The sequence below is a fragment of the Cydia splendana genome, chromosome 17, assembly GCF_910591565.1.
Source record: "Cydia splendana chromosome 17, ilCydSple1.2, whole genome shotgun sequence".
NCBI lineage: Eukaryota > Metazoa > Arthropoda > Insecta > Lepidoptera > Tortricidae > Cydia > Cydia splendana.
Window position 1 is genome coordinate 2,076,590 of NC_085976.1, and position 12,870 is coordinate 2,089,459.

Consider the following 12,870-nt stretch of genomic DNA (forward strand, 5'->3'; position numbering starts at 1 on the left):
ATGCTACATTTACTAAAAACTAAAACGATAAATGTTCATGTCTCCACTCCACAACATATTTCGCCTTATTTGTCTTGCATCTTGTTTATTAATATCATAAAAGAAAGAAACGTAGTAATTATTGCACAAATACAAAAGCTGAGTGTGTGTAGCGTAGCGTACAGCCAAGTTTAAAAGTTAGTGAACAGACTTGAACGTCTAGAAACGCCTTAAGCCAGCTGTCATGCTGTCAATGTCAGTCAAAACAAAGAAAAAAAATATAACCGCTTCTTATTGAGCGTGTTGAAAATATAAAAAAATAAACATAATTTAAACAAAACTGTATAAAACAATCCTTTTTAAATTGCAGTAATATGTCTGCAAACAAAATTTTGTTTGAGAGAGGTGTACGTAATGCTGTGAGTGTCTAAACATTTCTCCTAGTGTCCATTTATAATCACATTTTTCTTAATAACTTATTACATTTACTTTTCAGTCTCAATCTGAACAATATGAAGGGGTGGAAGGCAACGACTGGGACGATACCTCGCTCAACTCCGCGTACGACTCAGCGATGAAAATAGCTAAGGCTGAGGTCGCGAAACGAGTGGCTATGTCTACAAACACACAACCAGAGGACCGCGATGGTAAAGTTTTACTTGGAATAATTTCACTACTGGTTAAGGCGTGTTTGTTAACTTGAGGTTAACATACATTGGACCTCCCATAACTATTTCTTTACACATTTATTGTACTCCCAACATGGGTAAGAGTGCTTTTTGATACTACTACTACTTTGATATCCTTTGTATTATATGTAGTTCTCTCCTTCTTCAGCGTGTGTTCGCCCACCATTGGGCATACGCCTCTCCAATCTCTCTCCATTTTGAGCGGTTGTTAGTCTCCCTTATCCAGACCTTGAGACCTTATCCAGGTTGAGATTATATGTAGTTATGTACATATAATACATAAATACATACATAGCTAAATTTGATAGAAGTAGCTAGTTTTATTCAAGATACGTTACCCATTTCTTTTTAATTTAGTACTGTGCAAATAAGGTGGATGATGACATCTTGTCTTGTCATCTGTCACAAGTCACACACACACACACACACACACACTCAGTCACACACACACACACACAGTCTCACACACAGTCACACACACACACACACACAGATACACTTGTTACTCTTGACACATTAATGGTTTTTGTTACATACACGTTGTATGCACCTTTTCTCTGCAGCTGACTGTACAGTCACCACACGGGATTGTTATGCCATTTAGGGTTCTTGCTAAATTGGAAATTCTATAGCGTAAGTATTAAACAACCAATTTAGCTAGGACCCTAAATGGCGCAACAATCGCAGAGCGTGATGGTGATGGTACTTTCCAAAATGTTTTAATAAACCCTTCTGTTGCTTCTTTATAGACTCAAAACAATCCAAAAAGGCTGCAAAAGCTAAACAGCCAGTGGCCAGCTCATCAAAGACCAAGAAAGAATGGAAAGCAGGCATGGCATGCAGAGCGGTTTATGATGACGACGGGCTTGAGTATGAGGCGTTCGTGCTCCGAGTAGTTGATGATCACCATTGCGTAGTTAGATTCTTAGGTGAGAAATATTTTCCAGTACTGTAACTTCACCACTCCACAACTTACAACTATGGTCCAAAGTCAAGTTCCAGTAAAATATGTATAAGTATTTTACAAATTATCTTGAGTATATTATATAGAAAGAGCATAAGTGTATTTAAGCTCCAAAATAAATGTAACAAGTACAAATCATTTAAAAACTAGACCATAATTTGTTCCATTGTACCTAAGGACTATAGTTGCCTGATTTTACGGTATTTCTTTTTATTTTGAAAAGCTTTTGTTTGGTAAATTATGTTATTTTGGACTCCATCCAATAATTGGCCCTTCTCACACTATTCAAAAGCAGCGATGAATAAAAGAAACTGGTCCAATGATGGTACTTTAGAGCAGCGGTCGGCAACCTTTTAGCAGCCAAGGGCCACATAGTAGTTAACGAAGTTGACGCGGGCCGCACTTTGGTAATATTTGTGATTTTAGCAGACATTGTCGTTTGTCAATATTACATACAAAATAGCCAGGGAGGCTCGCGGGCCGCATGCGGCCCGCGGGCCGCTTGTTGCCGACCGCTGCTTTAGAGTACCAAGTAAATTTTATTTCACTCATTTAGCCCAACATGTTGATTTGGCAGCAGATACAGACAAGTCTGTATCTCATGGAAGTTGTTAAAACTAGCCCAAACCTAGTAAATTTTATATTTATTTATTTTTATTACATAGGGCTTGTGCACAAATCACGCGAGGTTCTACAGGGGGAGGGGGGGGTCACGAAAAAAATCACGATAGATCACGTTGGGGGAGGGGGTATAAGGAAACCTCACGTGTATTTTTCTACAGTGAACGAAACTAAGAAAAAATCCTACCACATGAGTACATACTTTTTTTCGGTTGCGTTAAACATAAATCTTCAGTCTCCACTTCAAAATAGCGAGTCTATTTAACGAAATAGAAAAATAAACAAGATTTTCTATATAAAATACTATTTCTCTTAAAATTAGGTCGAATGAAAAAATTTCAAAAAAATACACGTGAGGTTGTGTGGGGGGAGGGGGGTAGCCTAAAACCTCATCAAATATCACCAAGAGGGAGGGGGGTCCAAAAGAAGCCGAAAACACCTCGCGTGATTTGTGCACAACCCCATACATGGAAAACCAACAGCTATAAAAATAAAAAAAATAAAAATTATCAGCTATAAAAATTATGATGACGATGATGATGATATTCTAATACCCATAATAGTCTAGTACCTTCCATAGGGTTGATTAGTTGATTACATTAATTATTACAGGATACGAAAATTGCGAAATGGTGCCAATAGAGAGCCTAACACCCAGCCTTGGCAAGAAAGAGCGTCAAAAGCAAATAGAACAAGCTGCGCTTGAGAAGGAAGATTATTCCAATTTCGAGTGGAGAGAGTGTGAGAGTGATAGAACTATGGGTAAGAAGCAAAAGGAACAGGCGAATGATCAGCCAAACTTGGAATGGAGGGAATGCGAGAGTGATAGAGCTATGAGCCCTGGAAGTACAGGTAATACACATCACACCGTTAAAACTATTTTCATAGAGTAAAAGCAGGGGTGCGAAACTTCTCCCTTCGGGCAAACTCTGCTCTGTTCGGCTTTGCATTGCTCTGAGCAAATATTAGGGTTGACACAACATGACGTTCCTTTGCGTTGCCTTGGATTGTACCAATGAGCTTCTTGGAAAACATCATGAGGAATCTAGACTCAGATAGCAGTAATAAAACTAGTGCCTTTGCCAATGACTGGTATTATGTTACCTAGCGGACCTTAGGCTCCATAAGCGCGCCGTGGCAAAAACGCCGAGATATACTTAGGAAAATTTTAACGTTTAAGGGCCAGTTGCACCAACCACATTTGACAGACTGATCAACGTCAGCCGTTGCGCCCCGGCACTTTACTATGAAAGTTTCCATACATAAAAACTTAGCGAACTCTTTAACGATACGAACAGTTCGGTGCAACCGACCCTAAATCTAATTTAAGTTCCGCATGTGCAGAATATGCAATGAGTTGCCTCCTGAGGTATTTCCTTTGCGCTACGCCATGGGATTCTTCAAGAAGCGGGTATTCAGGGTTCTCAAGGGTCGGCAACGCTTAAGTGGCTCCTGTGATGTTGCTTATGTCCATGGGCGACGATGACCGCTTCACATCAAGCGGCTCGTCTGCTCGATGCTGACTATCACATAAAAAAATGAATTTTCCTATTCCAGACTATTCATACGGAAGAAAACAGAAGTCGCCTAAAAAGAAGAAAAATCAGAAACCAAATTTCGAGTTTCCTGATATGCCGTTCCCAATGCCGAGTATGCCGAGTATGCAGATGCGAAACATGATGGCAAATGTGAGTGAAAGTGTTAACTTTTCAGCCGTTTCGCTTATTTAAGTCGGGCAATATGCTCATGAAAGACAAATGTTTAAATTTAAATTAAGTAGTTTGTTATTTAAATAAAAATTGCGCTTTGATTGTATAAGATGTGTGAACTTTAAGAAAAAACCGGCCAAGTGCGAGTCGGACTTGCGCACGAAGGGTTCCGTACCATTAGGGGAGACCGAGGTGAGTTTTGACAGAGGAGAGTAAACACAACTGTTGTGACATTGTTGATTTTTTGGAATCTAATGACTGTTAGCAGGCTCACAACAGTGTGCGTTTGTTAGCTCGTAACTTGAACTAACAAACGCGCGCTATTGCGACCTTGTTTTTAGTTAATAGATTCCAAAAAATCAACGATGTCACAACTCTCCTCTGTTACAACTCACCTCGGTCTCCCCTATGCAAAAAACGACAAAAAAAATCTACATGGGAGCCCCACTTAAATATTTATTTTATTTTGGTTTTAGTATTTGTTGTTATTATAGTGTCAACAGAAATACATCATCTGTGAAAATTTCATTTGTCTAGCTATAACGATTCATGAAATACAGCCTGGTGACAGCCAGACGGACGCACAGATAGATGGACAGCGGAGTCTTAGTAATAGGGTCCTATTTTCACCCTTTGCGTACGGACTTTCACACACCTTGGTAATAAATTCTTGTATAAATTGTTATTTAGGAATATGTTCTATACGAAATGAAAAGATTATGTTTTTTAAAGTCAAAGTACTAAGTAAGTAAGTAGTAAGTAATATACTTTATTCATGTAGGAACCTCACCTAGGAACAACCACTTATGAATAGTTATTAGGTACATATTATCTTAATCTAATTTATTTTTTATTATTATTCTTTAAGCAGGCAGGCAGTTGTGACAACTGATATTGCCTGTATCCAGTAATCATTAATAGTTATCGTTGTCAAGTAGATGTATAGATGTGCTTGTCTAATTTATATTTAAATTGATTCACATTTTGTGCAGAAACCACATCTTCGGGGAGTTTGTTCCAAGCCCTCACTACTCGGTTGCTCAAAAAGTGTTTGTATGGGTTACTGTGGGACCTATGCCTTTCTAACTTTAAGTGATGACCTCTCAGACGGGTGTTGTTGTTGCGCTTGAACATCTCATGAAAATCCTTGAGGTCATAGTGCCCAGACAGTATTTTATATGTTTCTATTAGGTCTCCACGTTCTCTGCGGTGCTTAAGAGTAGTGAGCTTCAGTTCCTTCTGTCTCTCCTCATATGGCTTGTTCCTAAGTTGCCTTGGTAGTTTCGTGAAACTCCGTTGAACCTTCTCCAGCATATCTATGTCCTAGGCAAAGTAAGGACTCCAGGCTTGAAAAGCATACTCCAGTATGGGTCTGACGTACGTTTTGTAAATTTTTAACATCATTTCTGGTGTCAAGGTTTTAAAAGCTTTTCTAATAAGGTAAATCAAGCTTCTGGCTTTCTTTACCATTGTAGAGATATGCTCTTCCCACTTTAGATCCTCCGAGATCTTAACGCCTAGGTCAGTTTGTGTTCTTACAGCCGTTAGTGGAGTGCCATCCAAGTTGTAAGTTAGGCGGGGGTTCCGATTTCCTATGTGAAGTATAGTACATTTGGCAGAATTCAGATTGATTAGCCATTCTTTAGACCAGCTTGTTAATGCATTCAGATCATCTTGTAGATGGCTGTAATCTACGAGTGGGTTAGCAAATAACTTGGTGTCATCCGTAAATGCACTAATACTGCATTTTAGGCGACGCGGAAGGTCAACTGTATACAATATGTAAAGCACGGGGCCCAAAACTGAACCCTGTGGCACTCCACTGTGAATCTCTCGTTGCCGTGACTTGGTTTCACCAACTCGAACTTTAAAGGTTCTACGCTTTAGGAAGGCCCTTATCCATAATAATAGTTTCCCACGGATTCCCAAATGTTCCAATTTGTGAAGGAGGCTACTTCACTTCTGTGGGAACTTTGTCGAAGGCTTTTTCATAGTCAAGGTAAATGACATCAGTAGGGTCTCTCTTGTTAAAACTATTACTCCAGGCAGAGAGGCAAGATAGCAAGTTAGACACTGTGGAACGATACGGGCAGAAACCATGATAATTATCAGAGCAATTTATTGATCTTAATATTATTCCATAATAACATTGGATTATTATACAGGTCAAATATTTATTTGTATATACAAATCAATACGCATTTTCTCTTGCAGCTCGGTTCCCTAGAGATGCCGTTACCCCCGCCGCCAATCTCGATCCCAACGGAGCGCCCCGACCCAGAGGAGCAAGCGGTATCTTCCATGCTGATGAGCTGGTATATGAGCGGGTATTACACGGGACTGTACCAGGGAATGAAACGGTAAGGTTTAGTTACCAACCTAACCTAGGCAATAGAGTCTCTTCTCTTACAGCTCGGTTCTGTAGGTCTCGAGCCCAACGGAGCGCCCCGATCATGAAGAACGGGCCGTATCTTCCATGCTGATGAGCTGGTATAAGAGCGGGTATTACACGGGACTGTACCAGGGAATGAAACGGTAAGGTTTAGCTACCAGCTTTATTACCTAGACAATAGAGTCTCTTCTCTTACAGCCCGGTTCTGTAGGTCTTGATCCCAACAGAGCGCCCCGATCCTGAAGAGCAAGCCGTCTCCTCCATGCTGATGAGCTGGTATAAGAGCGGGTATTACACGGGACTGTACCAGGGAATGAAACGGTAAGGTTTAGCTACCAGCTTTATTACCTAGGCAATAGAGTCTCTTCTCTTACAGCTCGGTTCTGTAGGTCTCGAGCCCAACGCAGCGCCCCGATCATGAAGAACAGATAAGATAAAGATAAGATAAAAAATAGTTCATTCAAGTAGGCATATTACAATCTGATTACAATGCGCTTATGAACGTCAAATAAAGCTATACCGGCTCCAACCCTACGCCTCTGCCTCGAGAAGATTTAAATCCCCCCTCAATTGTAAGAGGGTATCCCAATATGGGACCGGCAACAAACTCGGCGGGACACATCTTTTCAAAACATTATTACATCTTATAATTAACATGCATTACGAGTAAATAAGAAAAATACAATTTAAATTATTATTATGCCGATGACAGGGTCGAGTGGAAAAAACGAGGGGAGGCCTTTGCCCAGCAGTGGGACACCAAAGTAGGCTAGGGAAAAAAAAAAAATTATTATATAATTCATGCAATTATACACAGTAGGTATATTACTTTATAGAAATTTGATAAAAAAAAAACAACGGGTTGCACTCCGGGAGTGCCGACAGAAGTGAAAACTCAATGACTAGTCCAAAATGTCTGCAGCACTATGTATAATTGACCCATCCTCCTTTCTATTGAAAAACTTTAGTTCCGAAATTAGCGTTAATTGTTTAAAATTCGAATAGGTATTGTAAAGTTACCTTGCAGACCTCGCATCTAAATAGTTTTGGTCATGATATTTTGAGTTTTATTCACCAGTACTAGAGTTCACTTTTATTAGCGATTTCATTAGCGATTTATTGAATTATATTGGAGTTATATAAAGTTAGAATGTAACTGTGAGATCCTCGTATTTCAGCCCGTACAAGATTCTAGAACATTGAGCTTTATTGCTTAATATAAAAGTCCAGTTTTAAATAATTGACCTGATTATGATACGTTATGACTAAAGTTCTTTAGTGAATAACATTGTCCGTGACACATGACGTCAGCGTTACGTTACGCGTTACGCTGAATCGAGTTTATCATTTTTTCCCCACCTCAAAAAGTGCTCAGCGCCGCTAAAGAAGTTTTAACTTCAAAAACATATGTACATGGCATCATACAAATACGTAGCTTTTTCAGAAAACATATCAAATTCTTACAAAAGGAAAATAAAATAAAGTCAATAAAAGAAATGAGACAACTCACACGAACATACAGGAGAACTCTCTGACTTACAGTTCGTTGGTGAATTTGTATACCTGGGGTCACTACTTACTAACGAAGGAGGAAGCGAGAGAGAAATTCGAAGGAGGACTCAAATGGCCAAATCTGCCATGAGTAAGATGACACGAATATGGCAGGATCGAAAAATCTCGAACAACACCAAGATGAAAATCATAAGAACGCTGGTCTTCTCCATTTTTCTCTACGTCTCGGAATCATGGACAATCCGGTCAGCAGAACGCAAGAAAATAGAGGCCTTTGAAATGTGGTGCTGGAGACGGATGCTACGTATCCCATGGACAGACAAGACAAACGTCTCTATCCTCCAGCAGCTTGGGATCCAGACAAGGCTATCCACCACCTGTTTTAAAAGGATTCTTAGCTATTTTGGACACATAGCCCGCTGAGAACCTGACAACTTGGAGAAACTTGTAGTTGTTGGGAAAGTAGATGGCAAGCGGCGACGTGGCAGATCTCCTGCTCGGTGGTCGGATCAGGTCTCTACCCTTACAGGCCCCACAATAGCAACCGCCATGAAGAAGGCCGAGAGTAGGGTGGGATGGAAGCGATTGGTGACAGAGGTCATCAGAAAATTTCAAGACGGACACGACCTTCAGCAATGAAGAAGACGACTAGAGAGAGAAAAGAAATGAGAATACATATTATATGAATCTGACTGATTGTTATGCGATGCCTTCATAAAATTTGATGTGCTTTCTTACCTGAGCTGTGTCACCGTACAGCCGAACCGGCCGAACCGAACAGGCCGTATCTTCCATGCTGATGAGCTGGTACATGAGCGGGTATTACACGGGGCTGTACCAGGGAATGAAACGGTAAGGCTTAGCTACCAACCTAACCTAGACAATAGGCAATAGAGTCTCTTCTCTTACAGCTCGGTTCTGTAGGTCTCGAGCCCAACGGAGCGCCCCGATCCTGAAGAGCAAGCCGTCTCATCCATGCTGATGAGCTGGTATAAGAGCGGGTATTACACGGGACTGTACCAGGGAATGAAACGGTAAGGTTTAGCTACCAGCTTTATTACCTAGACAATCGAGTCTACATAGTAATAGGCTATATAATTGTTACATATTTCCTGTGGCTTATTTTTCAAAATTTGTTTTTAATACAAGACAAGATTGTTTATCCTTTTTACAAGCTTTTATTTAGTTTCACCTGGCCCCTTGTCTGTGTGTGGAATTGTGGACCTGTAATCAAATCTTGAAAATTAAATTCGGGAAAAGGATGGTACGGCCGCGCGTCTTTGTTTTGCTCGACTTGGCGGGGGCACTGGCGTGCCCCCAGATTTGACCCACTTCCCAATTTCCGATGAAGCTGAAAATTTGCACACATGAGTAAGTCGGGTGACAATGCAAATTATGGTACCATCGAGCTGATCTGATGAGACAGAAGGTGGCCATAGGAACACTGATAAAACAACGCAACCTAATTGTGTTTGGGATTTTTAGAATTGTCTCTATGAGTATAATAGTTGCCTGTGGAAAGAAAAGTACACTCAGCGATAAAAGCTAGAACCAAAAATGATTTTTTTACCATAAACTTATTCTAATGCTAGAATTAAAGTAGTATAGTGACGTACCATAATGGCATTTCCCTTGTTTCAGAGCAAAGCAGAGTCGCAAGCGGGTATGATTTTCAACCAACCACTAAGAGCGACTGAAAAAATGTTTAAGATTTTATAAATGTATTTTTAGTTTAATTAAAATAAATATTAGGAATGCATTAATTAAAGTATGCCTGTGGATTTAAGAAGTTTTATGTACAAAATATACAATTTCAATAATTTTATTAATTTATTTTAGAGGTAACGAATTTATATTCTATAATAATTTACGCCTTTACTTGTGATGCGATTTGTAAAAAAGCGTTAAATAATAAACGTTTAAAATATACATAAGTAGAAAAGGCAAACATAAATATTAGGGGACATCTTACACAGATCAACCTAGCCCCAAACTAAGCAAAGCTTGCATTATGGGTGCTAGGCGACGATATACATACTTATATAGATAAAAACATACTTTATACATAGGAAATACCCATGACTCAGGAACAAATATTTGTGTTCATCACACAAATAAATGCCCTCGTCGGGATTCGAACCCAGGACCATCGGCTTCATAGGCAGGGTCCCTAGCTACAATAATCCAGTAACTTTGTCGCCTTTTGTGATGCGGTTCGTTTGCGTCAAATCCGGTACTTAGTTCTGATTTTTTGCAGACTTCTTTATGATGTTGGCTCAATGAATAATCCAAGTTTAAGACGTAGAGCGCCGAACGCAACTTTGTCAAAAATTTAAAAAACCGCGAATTTTTCGGTTTTTTTTAGATTTGGGCGATTATAAACCTAAAGGACTAATTTTTCATAGTACCTTCTCAAGACGTTTTTAAAGTAGACTGAATTTGCGACAATACGAGACTATAATTGTCTCTGTACGAGTAGATCTAATAGTTTCTGAGATAAAGCCTTTGAAAAATAGTTTGTTTTTAACTTAAATTCGTAGTATAGGCTTATATTAGGTTTTTAAAAATATTTTTTTCTTCTCGTTGACTGTAATGGTTGAATTAAGCATTATACCAAACTGTAACTGGGTAATTTTCATGTATGCGCTCCCAACTCAACTATAATATTCATTTCGATACGGTTTAGTCAACTATAATGAAATTGACCAATCGCGGTAAAGAGAACGAAACAAAACGATAGCTCAAATTAACTAATAGGGAATACTAGGCAAAGCTCTGCGTAGGTGGCACCGCTAGCACATACAGTAAACAAACCTCATTGACATCATCAATGACACATCATGCGTCACTAGGTCAATCACATGGCCTACCGTGAAACACGACAATAAAAAGTTCGGTTTCTGCCTCTCTATCACTCTTGCTTATTCGATCGATAAAGAGGCAGATAAAGAAATTTCGATTTTCGCGTTTCGCGGTAGGCCACCTGTAAACAAATCGCATTGCTGCATCAATGTCATAGTGAAAACTTGTCAAAAAACAGTTTAAGGCCTATAGTTTGTTTTTTTAGCATTAGAAAGAACTTGAAAGAAGGTAAGCGATCTTAACATGTCTTTTAATTGAAAACGCTTTTTAAAAATCAATATATATTACCAAATATTACTTATGAAAGCAGAAGACTATAAATGATCGTATGAGACTCATAATTGTTACATATTTGCCGCAACTTATTTTTAAAATGTGTTTTTTAATTAAAAGACACATCAAGATTGTTTACCTTATTTCTAATGCTAAAAAAAACGAACTATAGTAGGGATAAGTTACTCTATGGTTTACTAAACAAATTAGTGCTGCACTCTGGCGGCAGAACATTGCAGTAATACTCCCTATTATTTTAGGTTGTATAGTAGAAACAATTGCTTCATAAGTCAGAAACGCGCATGTGACACCCTTAATATAGCAACATCCATAGACTACGAAATACAATAGTAGAAATACAAGCTTTTCAATCTCGTACCCAATAAGGCCCACACACGGTACTCGGCTGAAAAGCTCTCCATTATATCACGATATAAAATACTATAATACATAAAATTATGTATTCTAAACTCTTTTTTATGACAGACACATGTACTGGCCGAAATCTACAGAAGAAATAATGACAGCGAAGCAAAAATACCATTGTCAATCTAGCGTTTTTTGAGAATCATACAGAATTTCGAGAACTCTACATTTTTTTACGAGCAATGGAAACTGAAAATTCCGAGAACCAAGAAATAAACGTGTTGCACAGTCAATCCAATTTCGACCAGATCTCTACAGCATCACCAGACAGCGCAGTCCAGTGCGAGGAGGGTCAACGAGATAGCAATGCGGGATCTAGTGTACCAAAGATTACAATTAGTAAAACTAGATCGCGTAAATACACCGATTTACCTCAGCGTACTTATCTTACAAGGAAAGCTAAAAATCGCGCGAAGCAGGCAATCGCCTTGATATCTGATAAGAAGGTAATAAAGATACTATATATTCGTCCTAGAGCTAGGAAGATACGGAAGAAAGTCGCAAAAAGGCCGAGAAGGGCCAATGTCGGACGGAGGATTAAAGTGAGGGCACGACTACCAAGGAGTTCTGATAGTTCCATTTCTTGTAGCTGTGGAAGTCAATCTTCTTGATTTTTTTAAAGCAATATATAGTTCTCATTTTGAACCATAATTATGGCAAACGTACAGCGGGTATCAACTTTAATCCATTGAAAATGCCAGGTCTAAATGATTTATCGTGGGCCAGGCACAAATTTCGTTGGTCATCGCATCCAAGGTGGTAGGTAAGTCGTAACGTAACGTCGGGCGATGTGTACCTAATGAACACCCGTGGACGTCAGCTGCCCAAACACGTAAAACGATAATTTATTCACAATAGCATATAAATTATCGTTTTACGTGTTTGGGTTACTCAACCCACCAATTTAGCGGCAGCTGAGGTCCACGAGTTCATTTCATTAAACCACATCGCCCTTTTAACCACTTTACGAGTTATCGCCCGGGAAGCTATTGGTCATGAAAATCTGTTCCTGTGGCTCGCGGGCTATAGGAACCCTTGTTGAACGTACGGCACGACGGCACCTAGCTACCTTCGATAGTTTCGTGTACGGGCTGTACCTGCTGCCACATTGTTAATGTTATTTATGACATTCTTTCTTTGTTTTATAACGATTATAGCTTTTAGATTAGTGAATGTACCTAAAGTTCATTTTTGTGTTTGATTTGCTGTTCTTGACCACATTTTCGGGGGTTTCTAGAGCAAATGAGACATACCTACTTTTCCCATCTCAGGTTGATTAGGAAACGAAGGAAGAAAATAAGTACGTAGGTTTCTTTTTCTTTTATAATAGTTTGGAAAAAAATAACCCATGACTGATCCGAACTATCCAAAACATTTTTTTTAATAGAGTTACACCAATACACCAGATCTAAGTTTTTAATGGATTTAAATAATACACAGATA

The 12,870-nt window shown here is 39.1% G+C and overlaps 1 protein-coding gene across 1 annotated transcript; it reads left to right on the forward strand.

Annotated features, from left to right (window-relative positions):
* Positions 1–242: 242 nt before the first annotated feature.
* On the forward strand, positions 243–9,689 carry LOC134798623 (survival motor neuron protein). Its single transcript, XM_063770988.1, has 7 exons — positions 243–398; positions 476–626; positions 1,418–1,597; positions 2,866–3,105; positions 3,811–3,941; positions 6,177–6,322; positions 9,508–9,689. Exons 1-7 carry the CDS (start codon positions 354–356, stop codon positions 9,533–9,535), a joined length of 921 nt encoding a protein of 306 aa, XP_063627058.1. The 5' UTR covers positions 243–353; the 3' UTR covers positions 9,536–9,689.
* The last annotated feature ends 3,181 nt before the right edge of the window (positions 9,690–12,870 follow it).

What these genes read in the sequence shown, in the direction of transcription:
- LOC134798623 (XM_063770988.1), top strand. Translation starts at nt 354, where the DNA reads ATGTCTGCAAACAAAATTTTGTTTGAGAGAGGTGTACGTAATGCT. An exon ending in TGCGAAACATGATGGCAAAT is followed by an intron (nt 3,942 to 6,176) that starts GTGAGTGAAAGT and finishes TTTCTCTTGCAG; the next exon opens with CTCGGTTCCCTAGAGATGCC. An exon ending in CTGTACCAGGGAATGAAACG is followed by an intron (nt 6,323 to 9,507) that starts GTAAGGTTTAGT and finishes CCCTTGTTTCAG; the next exon opens with AGCAAAGCAGAGTCGCAAGC.